Here is a 16,532-nt window from a genome sequence, read left to right as displayed (position 1 = left end):
AACTAGTAGCCAAATCACGATTGGACCTGAAGAGGGCAATTAAAATTGTTCTGTCCCGCAAGTGCGCAGAACAAGGCATACAGGAGTTGGCCATGGAGGTTCTCAGTCTAGGGCGCACAACCACCCGTTGAGCGACACCTTTGGAGTCCTATGATTCCTGCCTCCGACCTGGGTGTGGCATGAGGTGATGGCCCCAGTTTACTGGATCGAGATTGGCTGAAACGTCAACGTCTCGACTGGCAGCGGGTTTTCCAAATGTGACCGGATGGGCGATATGCCATACTAGCAAAGATCCCCGAGGTTTTCCAAAAGGGACTGGGAACCATCCGGGGGCCAAGGTGAAGATCAGTGTGATTCCATCTACACAGCCGCGTTATTTCCATGTACGCCTAGTTCCATATGCACTGGGGCCAAAGGTGGATGCTGAGCTCGACCGTCTGGAGAGTTTGGGCATCATCCGCCCCATACAATTTGCGGAATTGGCAACACCGGTCGTGCCCATGCTAAAACATGCTAAAGCATGCCTTTACGAGGATTCTAAAATGATGGTGAACTGGGTTTCCCGTTTTAAACGTTACACAGTACCGCAAATAGAGCAAAGCTCATCGGAGGTCATTCATGAAACTCAACATGAGCCAACTTACCTTCAGTTGGTCTTGGACCTGCGATCCAGGAAGTACGTAATGGTAAATACACACCGGGACTTGTATAAATACGACATTGCCCTTTGGGGTACCATCAACCTGCGCAATATTCCAGCGCGTAATGGAAAACATCGATGTTTACCGCACATTGTGGCTTACCTTGACGACATACTGATAATGGGGATGTCGAACCAGGAACATCTGAGGACCCTCAATGAGGTGCTATACAGTTTCTTAGCTTCCAGGGTTAGAACCATTAGGGAGAAGTGCTTCTTCCATGCCTGGGAGGTTATGTACCTCGATCACCGTGTGGACCGAAACGGCCTTCACCCAGTTGAAGACAAGTGTGGGCTATTCAGCAGGCCCCTGTTCCAACTGGCCCATGGAACTCCATTCATTCATCGGACTTAGAAACTACCACAAGAAATTGATCCCGAACCTCGCGAGCCTGTTGTTCCCCTTACACCAGTTGCTGAAGGAGGGGCAGGTATTTTCATGGGGTCCACCGCAACCGACGGCTTTTGCTGTGGTAAAGAGGCAACTCTCGTCTTCATGGCTGCTGACCCATTTCAACCTCACCAAGTCACTGATAGTCACCTGCGACGCATCACCTTATGGCATCGGAGTGGTTTTGGCTCACCGAATGGACGACGGCACGGAACGTTCACTTCTTGGACTCTCACCGCTGCTGAGTGAAATTACTCCCAGATCGAAAAGGGAGGCTTGGCTGTGGTGTTTGTAGTGAAAAGGTTAATCTGTACGTCCACGGGCACGTTTTTATGATATTAACAGATCACAAACCCTTGCTGGGACTATTCAAAGTGGACAGAACGATCTCTCCCGGATTTAACGTTGGGATTTCTGTTGGTGGCTTGTGAGTATTTGTTGGAACAGGCCACCGACTCCTGCTTGCGACGACGAGGTCATCGTGGCTCTACATTTTATGGACACATTACTCATCACTGTGTCTGCGGCTGGGCCCAGACAGATCCCCATCTAGCCTGTGTCTAGCACATCATTTTGTACGGAGACCAACACTGCGCCTTATAGCCTTCACGACGAAAGTCGCGGATCTCGTATAGAGGACGTTATGTCCCTATTGGTCTCTGCAAAGGGGTGTGGCCCAATTTTGAGTGATCTCCATTATGGTCAATCTGGAGTATCTAAAATGAAAATGCAGTTACATGTGGTGGCCTGGCATCAATACCGACATCGGAAAGATCGGCCAATAGTGCAGTTTGTGCCAGGAACACCTGAAGCTTCTGCTGGCAGCACACCTCCACCCTTGGGAATAGTCAGTGCGCCCTTGGTCTCAGCTACACATCGTTTTGCCGGCCCTTTCCAGGGTTCGATGTTCCTGATCCTGGTCGACGCCCACACGGAATTGATGGACGTTCACCGAATGTTCTCAATGACCTCCAAGACCACAATTCAGCGACTCCGTCAGTTCTTTAGTACGCATGGCATACTAGAGGTCCTTGTCTCGGACAACAGCACACCATTCACCAGCATAGAATTTGGGGCTTTCTTGCAGACCAATGGGATTCACCACGTCCACCACATAGCATCGAACAGTCTGGCTGAGCGGGCAGTCCAGACGTTCAAGCGGGGGATGTGGAAGCAGATGACAGGTTCCCTGGAGATGTGTCTGGCCCGTTTCCTCTTCTGCTACAGGACTACACTGCAGGCCACCACGGGGGTGGCGCCATCAGAGCTACTAATGGGGCAGTGCCACCGCACACGCCTGAGCCTTATTTTGCTAGACATTGGCGGGAAGATCCGCAGCAAACAGGGTGCAATCAGAATTGGACACTGGCAGGAATGCGCCCCTACGGCATTTTTTGCCCAGCGACGAGGTCCATGTCCGAAATTTCGCTGACGGAATAATGTAGGTCCCCGGCATTGTGCTTAAGCAGAAGGGACTGGCGTTGTATATAGTATGGATGCAGGGTTGGGAGCGGATAAGGCATGTAGATCACCTCTGCAGCTACATCCTGGCATTGGCCGACCTTCGTCCGGATGAGCTGGCACCCTTGTTGCCGTCTCCACCGCCGCTGGCACCAGTGTCGCCACCACAGGTCCAAGACCCCCAGGAAGCTGAGATTCTGGATGCAGAAGTCTCCGAGTCCGACTCCGATATGGAGACTCAAATGCCTGTGGCTGCTGTGAAACAGGGCACGGATACTGATCCGCCAGAGGCGGTACTGCTTAGGCACTCAATTCACAAACGACAATCTAACTTGCACTACACGCCACCGGAACCTGCACAGACAACGCCTGAGCTAGGGCAAAGAGGACCCGAGATCCTGTCCGACAGCCCATTACAGCGGACGCTGTTCCGGACTTGCCAGGGGTCGGGTGGGGGCACGAGAGCAGCGTTGTAACCTTCACGAGAGTCACGGGGTGTGGACTGTGAGATTCCCAGTGACCTTGGACGAATATGAGCTTCCCCGATGTGGGGTTTTTTTGGGGGGGGGGGGGGGGAGGAGGAGGGGCGGCGTGGTGCTTCCCCTTAATAAGGGAAGTCCAGTGGATATAAAAATCCCGGATCGTGGTCAGGGAAGGAGACCCTTCGGGGGAGTGGAGTTGTAGATAGTAGTGCTGTGTAATTAAACCTTTTTGTTACCTTCATCACTTCCTTGTGGTCACTCTGTCTGGATCCAACAGCTAGGGACAGAGCTTCCTTGTATGTTGCCGTGGCCTGGGTACCACCCTTGTAATAGTTGCAAAGTATTCATTTAATACCTCAGCCATGCACCCAGCTTTCATGTGTAAATTTCTTTTTAGTCCCTAATTAGAATTAGATATAGCTCTTGGGGCTAAGGGGATATGGGATGGGGGGGGGGGGGGCAGGATCAGGGTATTGAACTTCATGATCAGCCAAGATCATAATGAACGGCGGAGCAGGCTTGAAGGGCCGAATGGCCTCCTCCTGCTTCTATTTTACATGTTTCCATGTAATCGGTTCTAGTCCTCCTTTTACCATACTTTTACTATTTATATGCCTATAGTTGACTTTGGGATTCCCTTTGTGTTGGCTACCAGCCTTTTCTCATTAATCCCTCTTTGTTTCTCTAACATGGTTTTACATCTCCCTGCTGTCATTTTGTCTTCCTTTAAATTCTCAACTGTATTTTCTACCTGACACCATGCACACCTTTTCATCCTTATCTTAATATCTATCTCCTTTTTCATCCAGGGAGCTCCGGATTTGTTTGCCCTGCACTTTCCTTTTTAAGGGACCATAATGTGGTAGTCACCACTGTTTGTATAATACTTGTATTAGAGGTAATACGGTAAGGCTCCTGTACTACAGGTACGGGGGTAGATCCCTGCCAGCTGGTTCCGCCCAGTAGGCGGAGTATAAATGTGTGTGCACACCGAGCTGCTACCATTTCTGGTAGCAGCTGCAGGAGGCAACACATCTCTGCTTAATGAAGCCTCGATTACGCTCTGCTCTCATCTCGTCGTAATTGATAGTGCATCAATTTATTAAGCAGAGATATTACGGCGATGGAACTACGCATCAAGCTTGATTGCCTACAGCTGCACCCGCAAGCAGCTAACGCTGCATCGGCCTTCGACCACTGGCTTGCTTGTTTCGAGAGCTACATCCGATCCGCGACGGACCAACCCTCGGAAGAACAGAAACTCCAGGTCCTTTACTCACGGGTGAGCTCCGATATTTTTCCTCTTATCCGGGATGCGCCTACTTACACGGAAGCAATGGAGCTCCTGAAGGTACATTATGTTCGCCCAATCAACAAACTGTACGCCAGGCACCTCCTGTCCACGAGACAGCAACTCCCTTGTGAGTCGTTAGACGATTTCTGGTGTGCACTGCACATCCTGGCGAGGAACTGTGATTGCCAGGCAGTTTCGGCAGTCGAACATACTGAACTTTTAATCAGGGACGCTTTTGTTACGGGCATGGGCTCAGCGTAGATCCACCAGCGCCTATTAGAAGGGGGTACCCTCAACCTTGCGGCAACCAGGCAGCTCGCAAACTCACTGACTGTTGCCTCCCGTAACATACAGTCGTACGCCCCCGACCGCACGGCACCCTCATGGACATCGAGGGCCCCACCAGCGGTCGCCCCCAGCCAACCCCAAGCCTGCGCTGTGGGGCAGCCAGCCAACCCCGGGGGGCCCAAATGCTATTTCTGCGGGAAGACAAAGCACCCACGGCAGTGCTGCCCAATGCAGAGCGCAATCTGCAAGTCCTGCGGGTAGAAGCGACATTTCGCCGCGGTGTGCCAGGCCCCGTCAATCGCCACTGCATCCAGGCCCATTATTTCTGCACCCCCCTCGTGCGACCGTGGGCGCTGCCATTCACGTCCCCGCAGCCCACGTGCGGCCCGTGGGCGCCGCCATCTTCCTCCCATCAGACCACGTGCGGCCCGTAGGTGCCGCAATCTTTAACGCCGCCTGCCATGTGAGCCTCATGGGCGCCGCCATCTTCGGCGACATTTTGGACGGCGCCTCAAGACCCCGGCACGTTGGGCACCTCATCTGGCCACTCATCACCTGCCACCGCCGCCGACCAGCCCAGGGCCTACCAACACCAGCCGCAGCTCGCCTCCATCACGCTCGACCAGTCCTAGCCGCACAACCTCGCAACCGCGACGACGACGGTTAAAGTCGATGGACACAACACATCCTGCCTTCTTGACTCCAAGAGCACGGAAAGCTTCATCCACCCCTCTACGGCAAGACGCTGCTCCCTCGCGGTACACCCCGTTACCTAAAGAATCTCCCTGGCTTCCGGAACCCACTCAGTGGAAATCCGGGGGTACTGTATTGACACCCTCACCATCCAGGGCGTAGAGTTCAGCAACTTCCGGCTCTACATCCTCCCCAACCTCTGCGCTGCACTGTTACTCGGCCTGGACTTCCAGTGCAACCTCCAAAGCCTAACTCTAAAATTCGGCGGACCCCTACCACCCCTCACCATATGCGGCCTCACGTCCCTTAAGGTCGACCCACCTTCCCTGTTTGCAAACCTCACCCCGGATTGCAAACCCGTCGACACCAGGAGCAGACGGTATAATGCCCAGGACAGGACCTTCATCAGGTCGGAGGTCCAGCGGCTGCTGCGGGAAGGTATCATTGAGGCCAGCAACAGCCCCTAGAGAGCCCAAGTGGTAGTAGTAAAGACTGGGGAGAAACACAGGATGGTCATTGACTACAGTCAGACCATCAATTGGTACATGCAGCTCGACGTGTACCCCCTCCCACGCATATCTGATATGGTCAATCAGATTACACAGTACCGGGTCTTTTCTACAGTGGACCTGAAATCTGCCTACCACCTGCTCCCCATCCGCAAGGCGGACCGCCAATACACTGCGTTCGAAGCAGACGGCCACCGTTACCATTTCCTTAGGGGTCTCTTCGGCGTCAGTAACGGGGTCTCGGTCTTCCAACGTGAGATGGACAGAATGGTTGACCGGTATGGGCTGCGGGCCACCTTCCCATACCTAGATAACGTCACCATCTGCGGCCACGACCAGCAGGACCACGATGCTAACCTCTTCAAATTTCTCCACACCGCCAAACACCTGAACATCACGTATAATAAGGAGAAGTGCGTGTTCCGCACCAACCGCTTAGCCATCCTTGGCTATGTTGTAGAAAATGGAGTTCTAGGGCCCAACCCCGACCACATGCGCCCTCTCATGGAACTCCCCATCTCCCACTGCCCCAAGGCCCTCAAACGATGTCTGGGGCTTTTCTCCTATTCTGCCCAGTGGGTCTCTAATTATGCGGACAAGGCCCGCCCACTCATCCACTCCACAGTTTTCCCCCTGACGGCTGAGGCCCGCCAGGCCTTCAACCGTATCAAGGCTGACATCGCCACGGTGCGTTGCACGCGGTCGACGAGGCCCTCCCCTTTCGGGTCGAGAGCGATGCATCGGACGTCGCTCTGGCCGCCACCCTCAACCAGGGAGGCAGGCAGACCCATGGCATTCTTTTCCCACACCCTCCATGCCTCCGAAATTCGGCACTCCTCTGTTGAAAAGGAGGCCCAAGCCATCGTAGAAGCTGTGCGGCATTGGAGGCATTACCTGGCCCGCAGGAGATTCATTCTCCTCACTGACCAACGGTCGGTTGCCTTCATGTTAAAATACACAGCGGGGCAAGATCAAAAATGATAAAATCTTAAGGTGGAGGATCGAGCTCTCCACCTACAATTCCGAGATTTTGTATCGCCCCGGTAAGCTCAACGAGCCCCCCCGATGCCCTATCCCGAGGTGCGTGTGCCAGCGCACAAGTGGACCGACTCCGGGCCCTACCCGATGGCCTCTGTCACCCAGGGGTCACCCGGTTCTTTCACTTCAAAAGGCCCGCAACCTGCCCTACACCATTGCGGAGGTCAGGGCTGTCACCAGAGACTGCCAGGTCTGCGCGGAATGCAAACCGCACTTCTACCGGCCAGATCGAGCACACCTGGTGAAGGCCTTCTGCCCCCTTGAACGCCTCAGCATGGACTTCAAAGGGCCCCTCCCCTCCACCGAACAAAACACGTACTTCCTGAATGTGGTCGATAAATACTCCAGATTCCCCTTCGCCATCCCATGCCCTGATGTGACATCTGCCATGGTCATTAAAGCACTCAACAGCATGTTCGCCCTGTTCGGTTTCCCCGCTTATGTCCACAGCAACCGGGGATCCTCCTTTTTGAGTGATGGGCTCCGTCAGTTCCTGCTCAGCAAGTGCATTGCCTCGAGCAGGACGACCAGCTACAACCCCCGGGGAAAAGGGCAAGTGGAGAGGGAGAATGGGATGGTCTGGAAGGCCGTCCTGCTGGCCCTGCGGTCTAAAAATCTCCCGGTCTCCCGCTGGCAGGAGGTCCTCCCCGACGCGATCCACTCCATTCGATCATTACTCTGCAATGCAACGAATGAAACCCCCCATGAACGTCTCCTTGCCTTCCCCAGGAAGTCCGGAGTTTCGCTCCCAACATGGCTCGCAGCTCCTGGACCCGTCCTCCTCTGCAAACACGTGTGGCTCCACAAGGCGGACCCGTTGGTTGAAAGGGTACAGCTGCTGCATGAAAACCGGCAGTACGCCTATGTGGCGTACCCCAACGGCCGCCAAGACACAGTCTTCCTCAGGGACCTGGCACCTGCTGGGTTCCCCCCCCCTCTCCCCACCCCCCTCCGATTGCCCCGGCGCCACCCACCCTCCCCCCAGCGCACCTCACTACAGCCCCCGCCCGAGGACGATCCGTCCTGCCACTGGTTCCACCCGAGGATGAAGATGAGGACAACACGCTCCCAGAGTCACAGGCGACCAAGCCAGCGCCTGCATCACCACCCTGACTGAGGCGCTCACAGCGGAGGATCAAGGCACTCGACCGGCTAAATTTGTAAATTTTCACCAGACTGTAAACTTTAAATGCTCACATACCTGTAAATAGTTTTCCACCACCCCCGCTGGACTTTTTTTAACAGGGGGTGAATGTGGTAGTCACCACTGTTTGTATAATACTTGTATTAGAGATAATACAGTAAGGCTCCTGTACTACAGGTACGGGGATAGATCCCTGCCTGCTGGTTCCGCGCAGTAGGCGGAGCATAAATGTGTGTGCACACCAAGCTGCTACCATTTCTGGTAGCAGCTACAGGAGGCAACACATCTCTGCTTAATTAAGCCTCGATTACTCTCTATTCTCGTCTCGCCGTAATTGATAGTGCATCACATACCTTGACTGTGTCTGCACCATTTCATTTTCAAAGTAACCCATTGTTTAGCTACAATTTTTCCCACCAAGCTTTTGTTCCAGTCTAATCGGCCCGGCTCCATTCTTGACCCATTGAAATCAGCTCGCCCCCAGTTAATTATTTTTACTCTGGATTGCCTAGTATCCTTTTCTATCATAATCCTAAATCTTATGATACAATAATCACACTCTCTTGAATGTTCTCCCAGTGACACTTCATCTACTTGACCCACCTCATCTCCAAGAAACGGTCCAACAGTGTATTCTTTCATGGTGGGATGGGCACATACTGTTATAGAAAAATTCCATGAACACAATCTAGGAACTTTTGCCTCTTTCCGCCCTTTGCAACTGCCCCACTCTACATTTGTGTAATTAAAGTCCCCCGTTATAACTACTATCTAATGTTTGCATCTCTATGTCATTTTGTGCAGAATTGTTCTTCTACATCCTTCTGACTAGTTGATGGTCGAGAGACTACACCGAGCAATGTAATTGCATCCTTTTGTTCCTTAACTCTAGAAAAATTGATTGTCATTGAATCCTCTGGGACCAATACCATAATCCCTCCTATTTTCCTTCCTTTTCTATCTTTTCTGAACATCTTGTACCCAGGAATATTTAACACCCAGTCCTGCCCTGCTTTGACCTTGTCTGTGTTATCACCACAACATCATATTTCCAGAATGCAATCTACACTTGTAACCCCCCAATCTTATTTACTATATTCTGCGCATTCACATACATGCACAGTAACTGAGTTAGAGTCATTACTTTTTCACTTTTTAATACAGACACAGGAAGTCCAAGGTGCGTTGTATTACCACATTATACACATGAAGCTTGGCTACACACTCTCCTTTCTAGTCAGCCTACCACTGGCTGACCTTTTAACCCAGTGCTCATAAGCTACCCCACCCAATCATCCTCAATTGGATGATTACATCCTTATTACATCCTTACTCCAACTTCACCGATTAACTTACTGATCACTATACTAGTGCTTTCTGTCCCTCACAGTATTTTGCACATCCTGGTATTCCTCTCTAATATTTCCTCACTATAGTTTATTGAGTGGAATTTAAAATAAATCTTGACTGTGTCTGGGCCATTTCTGTTTGGATTGTGCCTGTGCCTGGACCATTGTTCAGCTACAGATTTTCCCACCAAGCTTTCATTCCAGTCTAACCGGCCCGGCTCCGTTTTTGGCCCATTGAAATCAGCTCTCTCCCAGTTAATTATTTTTATTCTGGATTGCTTATTATCAATTAATTATTGATTGATTTTAAAATAAATCTATGCAAGCATTTTAATCTGATTTAGAGAAGCCTCGTTTTAGTTTAAATGTTTTCAATAATATTTTTCCAGAATTGTCACTATATGTAGGGATGCCATAAGTAATTGTTGAAGATCTTTTCTGTTTGGTAGTTTTTAGAAAATGGCAGGAACGATTTTGCTAAAAATGCAGAATGGGGGAAATCTTCCTGATTGCAGTTCCACATATAGCAACCACAGGAATTTCCAACCTGCATAATTTGTTTAAATTAGCCTCACAAATTAATCACTTAGATATTTAGTATATAAATTGATATTTTAATTAGTGAACAAACTGTTTTAGAGATCTGCATGGAAATCAACTTGACACACTACAGAAGGATTCATTTGAAGGACTCATCTTAGTAAAGAAATTGTAAGTACAGCTTAAGCACTTATTAGCAAATCATTTTCAATTGCTTATTTCAAACTTCCCATTTTGTTAATTGTAAATAATATTCAGTTAGAGGTTAAAAGTGTAAATTTTCTCAAAGAATTAAACATGTTCTCAGTGAAAGCTTCAAAAATTCTTATGTCAGAGATGAGGGGCGAGATTCTCCGACCCCCCGCCGGGTCGAAGAATCGCCGGGGGCTGGCGTGAATCCCGCCCCTGCTGTTTGCCGAATTCTCCGGCACCGGATATTCGGCGGGGCGGGAATCGCACAATGCCGTTTGGCGGGCCCCCCCAGCCCGGATGGGCCGAAATCCCGCCACTAAAATGCCTGTCCCGCTGGCGTAGATTAAACCACCTACCTTACCGGCGGGACAAGGCGGCGCGGGCGGGCTCCGAGGTCCTGGGGGGGCGCGGGACGATCTGGCCCCGGGGGTGCCCCCACAGTGGCCTGGCCCGCGATCGGGGCCCACCGATCTGCGGGCGGGCCTGTGCCGTGGGGGCACTCTTTCCCTTCCCCCTTCGCCACGGTCTCCACCATGGCGGAGGCGGAAGAGACTCCCTCCACTGCGCATGCGCGGGAATGCCATCAGCGGCCGCTAACGCTCCCGCGCATACGCCGCCCGGAGATGGCATTTCCGCGCCAGCTGGCGGGGCACCAAAGGCCTTTTCCGCCAGCTGGCGGGGCGGAAATTCGTCCGGCGCGGGCCTAGCCCCTTAAGGTTGGGGCTCTGCCCCCCAAGATGCGGAGCATTCCGCACCTTTGGGGCGGCGCGATGCCCGACTGATTTGCGCCTTTTTGGGCGCCAGTTGGCGGACATCGCGCCGATACCGGAGAATTTCGCCCCAGATGTTACTTTCTCAACAGTATATTTCGGTTTGGCCTGAGAATATCATCCCATTCTTCACTGTTGAATATCCTAAACACCATGGGCGCGATTCTCCGCTCCCGCGCCGGTTGGGAGAATCGCCTGGGTCGCCAAATTTTCCCGCGACGCCGGTCCGACGCCCTCCCGCGATTCACGGAAGCGGCCTGATCGGCATAATCGCGTTTTGTGCAGCGCGGTACAGTGAATCGCCCGAGACAGCCAAAATGGCGATTCACCGGAACCCACGTGATTCTCCTGCCCGGATGGGCCATGCGGCCTGCCCAAAACGGCGGGTTCCCCCCCGCGCCGTCCACACCTTGTCGCTGCCGGCGGGAACAACGCGGGAACCCTGGGGGGGGGGCGGCCTGCGGGGGGGCGAGGGGGGGATCCTGCATCGGGGGGGGGGGCCTCAAATGGGGTCTGGCCCGCGATCGGTGCCCACCGATCGTCGGGCCGGCCTCTCTGAAGGAGGACCTCCTTTCTTCCGTAGCCCCGCCAGATCCGTCAGACATCTTCTTGCGGGGCGGACTCGGAGAGGACGGCAACGACGCATGGCGCCAACCCGCGCATGCGCGGGTGATGCCAGTTATCCGGCGCCGGCCGCGTCATGTATGCAGCGCCGCCTTTACACGGCGCCAAGGCCTGGCACATGTAAATGGTGTGGCGCGGCTCCTAGCCCATTATCGGGCCCTGAATTGGTCAGGATAGGGGCCGTTTCGCGCCGTCGTGAACCTCGACGGCGTTCACGACGGCGCGAACACTCTGCCTCCATTTTGGAGAATCCCGCCCCATATTCTGCACTTGCTATCCATTTGAATTCTTGAAGGGAAATTGTGCCACACTGCTGTATATGGGAAGAGTTATAGATGGAAATAACCTGCTGAGAATAGGTTTTAAAAACTGGATCTGAATATTCAGATGCGTGTATGTCTGTGAGAGAGAGAGAGAGAGAGAGAGAAAGAGGCTTAAGTGCAGAACTGAGGGAGCACTGCACTGCTGAAGGTGTTGTCCTTGGGATTAAATGAGACCTCATCTACTTGCTTGAAGAGCAGTGCAAATGTCTTGGCTAGTTATCACATTGCTGTTTCTGGGAATTTGTTGAACTCAAATTGGCTGCTGTGTTTCCGACATTATTTACCGGCTGTTCACACTGGCAGGAAATTCAGGTCCCACACCGGCGCACAGGTTTCCCGGCGAGGAGGGGTGCTGTTAATGGGAATGGCAGGACCAGTAGATCCTGCTGGCGGGTTTCCTCTGCTGCCAAAAATCAGGTGGTGGGCTGATGGGAAAATCCTACCCGACAACTGTGATTACACTTCAAAAGACACTTCATTGGTTGCAAAGCACTTTGAGACACCCTGTGATCATTTAAAGTGCTATATAAATGCGTTTTTTTCTTTTTTTGCTTTCCATATGTATGCCAAGATCTCAGTGGTGAAGGAGCTACATTCTTGCAATATTTGTCCTTATTCCATACATTCATTTAGCCATCTGCTGCAGTGCTCCACTGTTCAGTTCAGTTTTTATTGATCTTTTTCCAGCAACTGATTGTTACTTTCAGCAAGTACTCTTTCTCTGTCTGTACCCCTCAGGAGAAATGTGAGACAACATTTCTTGTAAGTACTTACCACAATACAGATTTGTAAATGCAGCCGTAATTTATTCTATTTGGTTCAGGTAGATCCACAATGTGCAACAATCTTAGCAATTCCATTGTGTGTGATGCCAGACATATGTAGTTAGTCACCATTAAAAGGCTCGTTGGTACATTCCTGTGCGACCATATAGCTCTTCAGTTAGAACTTTTGGAAGTATATTTGGGGGGATTTTCCATGCAATGTTTCTAGGCAAGATATCCTGGACTTGCTATTGTCAATGGGATTTCCCATTGAATCCATCCCCCCTCCTGCTGTGGATTTCCTGGTGGTGGGAGTTCACCATCAGCGGGACTGGAAGGCGAGAACCCGCTGGCGAGAACGATCGGAATGCCCCCTCATTGAGTCAGATCAGAGGTTGGTAACTATATATAGTCTTGCTATGGTTCTCGCTTTGTATAAAAGTAATAACGTACAGATCACAGAATTAGATAATAGCGGTACACTGACTGTTATGGAGAATTTTTGGATTTTCAGGTGCAACATTATTGAACAGTTTGTTTTTATTCCAACATAGGAATCTTTCTCAAAATGCCATCACGAAAATTGCAGGGTATACATTTCAAGCTCTACCTTTCCTGGAGACTCTGTGAGTTCTAGTATTCATATGGAAATATCTGAGAATCTAGTGCAGTATGCATATCAGGAAAGAGTGAAGTATCTGGGTTTTTTGAAAAAGGAAGGTTGAAGGATTAACTAAAATTGAGAAAGATTTTGATAGAGTGGTTACAGTGAGAATGTTTCCACTTGTGGGGAAGAGCAGCACTAGAGGCCATCAGTATAAAATAGTCACCAATAAATTGAAATTGCAGTTGTTGTAGGAGATTCCAGAATTATGAGAACAGACAGACATTTCTATAACACTTTGTGAGTCCCGCATGGTGAATTGCCCCTCTGGTGCCATCACAGAAGGTGCAGAATATTCTGCTAGGGGAAGGGAGTGTGCCAGATATTATGGTAGAAGTTAGTACCAATGACTTAGAGCGGGCAGGTATGGTCAGATTTTCAAGAGCGAGGAAGGAAGATTAAAGGTAGGATGTCACAGATTTCTGTATTATTCTCAGTGCCACACACTAGCCAGAATGGAAATGGAATAGAGAGAGAATCGTATTGTGGCTGGTAGAATGTCGGGGGTGGGGGTGGGGGGGGGGCGCTTTGGATTCTTGGGGAATTGAGACCAATTCGGAGGTAGGAGGTAGCTAAGCATCACAATACAACTGGGGAGGGGGGGAATCACCAGTTTGGTTGGGGAGGGTTTTCAGTAAATTGGCAGGGGTGGGCACAAGGATACAGAGATAGAGAAAGGGATTAAGGCTCATAAAGTGAGACTGTTGGGCAGTGCTGGAGAAAAGAGTGATTCCGTATTAGATAATAATGGACTAAGAAGGACTACTGGGAATACAAAGACAGGATTACAATACACGTATGTAAATGCATATAAGGTTGATGGGCTACAAGCACAAATAGCCTTGTGGGGATATGATATAGTGGCAGTAATGGAAATGTGGCTTAAAAATAATGAGAATGGGGTTCTTAATATACAAGGATATAAAGTGTTCAGAAAAGATAGAGAAGAATAAAAGCGAGGTGTGTAGCCATATTGATTGAGGAAGTGTTGGAAAGAGCGTATGACCTTGAAAGGCCAAGGCTGGAATCCATTCCGTTAAGAGTTGAGGAGCAAAAAGGGTATGATCATGTTACTGGGGATATTCTATATGCCTCCAAATAGAGAGATAGAGGAATAAACCACAGAGATGTGCAAGAACTATAGAGTGGTAATATTGCTGGCATTTAATTGCCCAAATATTGATTAGGAAAATGCTTGAGGAAGGAGGGGGAGGAATTTCTGAAATGTGTTCAGGAGAACTTCCTTAATTAGCGTATTCTTGGCCCAACTAGATAAGAGGTTTTGCTGGATCTGTGGTTGGGAAATGAGATAAGCCAAGTAAACTACAGTTATGTGGGAGAACCTGGGTAAAAGTGATCATCACAACATAAAGTTTAGATTAATAATGGAGAAAAGCAAGACATGATATTAAGTGGAACATTTGGATTCGAAGAGGACTGCTTTCAAATGCGATGAGAAGGGATCCAGCGAGGGTAAAATGGAATCAAGGACTGACAAGAAGAACTTTAACAGAACAATGAGCAATCTTTAAAGCAGAGATGCTTCAAGTACAAAGAAGGTACATTCAAACAAGTGTGAAAGGTAGAGATAACCAGAAACTGAGCTCTTTGGATGACAAGGGAAATAGAGAATATGAAATGAAAAAGAGGGTTTGTGATGTATATCAGGTGAACTCTTCGAGTGAAAACCAGGTCAAATAGGTTGAGAGGGGAGGTGAAGAGGAAAATAAAGCTGGCAAAGAGAGAGTACGACAACAGAATGATGGTCAACGTAAAAGAGAACCGAAAAAGATTCTATCAGCATGCATATACTAAGCAGGTAGTAAGAGGTTGAGTGGGACCTATTGGGGATCAAGAAAATGATAGATGCCTAGAGGAGCAGGGTGGGGGCCACCTCCATCAATGGTCTCCTTCCAACACCGGGCACCCTCCCATTCTGGACTCTCCAACAACCCCTACTTCCCTCTGCCCAGCCCCCAGGATTCAACTTTAATCCCCATCCAGAGATCCCGACACTTAACTGATCCTAGACTCCCAGGATTAGACTCTAGCGACTGCTTGTATTCCCAGTCCTGTTCACTGCAGCTTTTGGCGCTGCTGGAACTAGAGAGCTGCCGACCAATCAATTCCAGGTGGGGGGGAGTTCCGCCTGCAACCAATTGAAGCATTAAATGGCTGCAGGGCACACGCGTATCTGTGGCAAGGTTTTTGCCGTCGACTCCTCAGATGGCGGAAACAAAACTTCACCATCCAAATAATCCTGGCAGTGAGTACTTTGTATCTGTGTTTACTAAGGAGAAGGAATTTAACAAAATATTGGTAGAATTGAAGATAGTAGAAGCAATGGATAGGGTGAAAATTGAGAAAGAGGATGCACTGGAAAGGCAGGCTATACTTAGGATGCATATGTCACCTGGTCCAGATGGCTTGCATCCCAAGTTGCTGAAGCAAGAGTGGAAATAGTGGAAGGGTTTGCCATAATCTTCCAATCTTCCCTGGATACAGGGAAGTGCCAAAGGATTGGTGAGTGTCTGTGACACACCTATTCAAGAAAGGATTTCAGGACAGTCCTAGCATATGTAGACCGGCTAATTTAAAATCAATTATGAGTAAAGTTTTGGAAATAAAAAATAAGGAAAAAATCAACTTGTACATGAAGAGATTTGAGTTACTCAAGGAAAGCCAGCATAGTTTTGTAAAAGGCAGATTGCCCCAAATCTAATTACATTTTTTGAAGATGTAATGAAGGGGATGCAGGAAATATGGATTTTAAGAAACCACTCGATGAAATACGACATAAAAGGCTGGTTGACAAAATTGAAACTCATGGAATAAGAGGGTGACCCTCCATTTGGATAAAAGCATTGGTGTAAGGACAGAAAACAGCGATGATTATTTTTCAGACTTGTGGATGGTAGACGGTGCCCAAGGGTCAGTGCTAGAATGACTGCTTTTTACTTGCTATAGATAAATGACTTGGACTTTGGAATACAGAGTAGAATTTCAAAATTGGTCGATGATAACAAGGAGGATGGCACACAGTGAGGATGATACGAATCACCTGAAGTGAATTGCGGAGGAATGGACAGGCAAGCGACAAATAAAATTTAATACCGCGAATTGTGAGGTGATACATTATGGAAGGAGAGATGAGGAGAGGCAATATATACTTCATGTCACAATCCTAACTAACATGCAGGAACAGAGAGAACTGGGGGTGCAATGTATATCAATCTCTGAAGGTGGCAATGGTTAGCAAAGCTTTTGGATCTTAGATGTCATAAATAGAGACAGAGTACAAAAGCA

At 49.7% G+C, this 16,532-nt stretch overlaps 1 protein-coding gene across 2 annotated transcripts in view; it reads left to right on the top strand.

Annotated features, from left to right (window-relative positions):
- The window catches only part of LOC140398391 (leucine-rich repeat-containing protein 37A-like), a 356,270-nt gene that overhangs the window by 85,151 nt on the left and 254,587 nt on the right, over window positions 1-16,532 (top strand). For both annotated transcript variants that reach the window (XM_072487029.1, XM_072487028.1), the window contains exons 3-4: window positions 9,989-10,060; window positions 13,117-13,188. In XM_072487029.1, the coding sequence (XP_072343130.1) occupies window positions 9,989-10,060; window positions 13,117-13,188 (144 nt within the window). The remainder of the gene's footprint in view (window positions 1-9,988; window positions 10,061-13,116; window positions 13,189-16,532) is intronic.

This window comes from Scyliorhinus torazame, chromosome 21 (genome assembly GCF_047496885.1).
Source record: "Scyliorhinus torazame isolate Kashiwa2021f chromosome 21, sScyTor2.1, whole genome shotgun sequence".
NCBI classification, from domain to species: Eukaryota; Metazoa; Chordata; class Chondrichthyes; order Carcharhiniformes; family Scyliorhinidae; genus Scyliorhinus; species Scyliorhinus torazame.
Note: the sequence above shows the minus strand (reverse complement) of the source record. Positions and strands in the feature narration are given on the sequence as shown.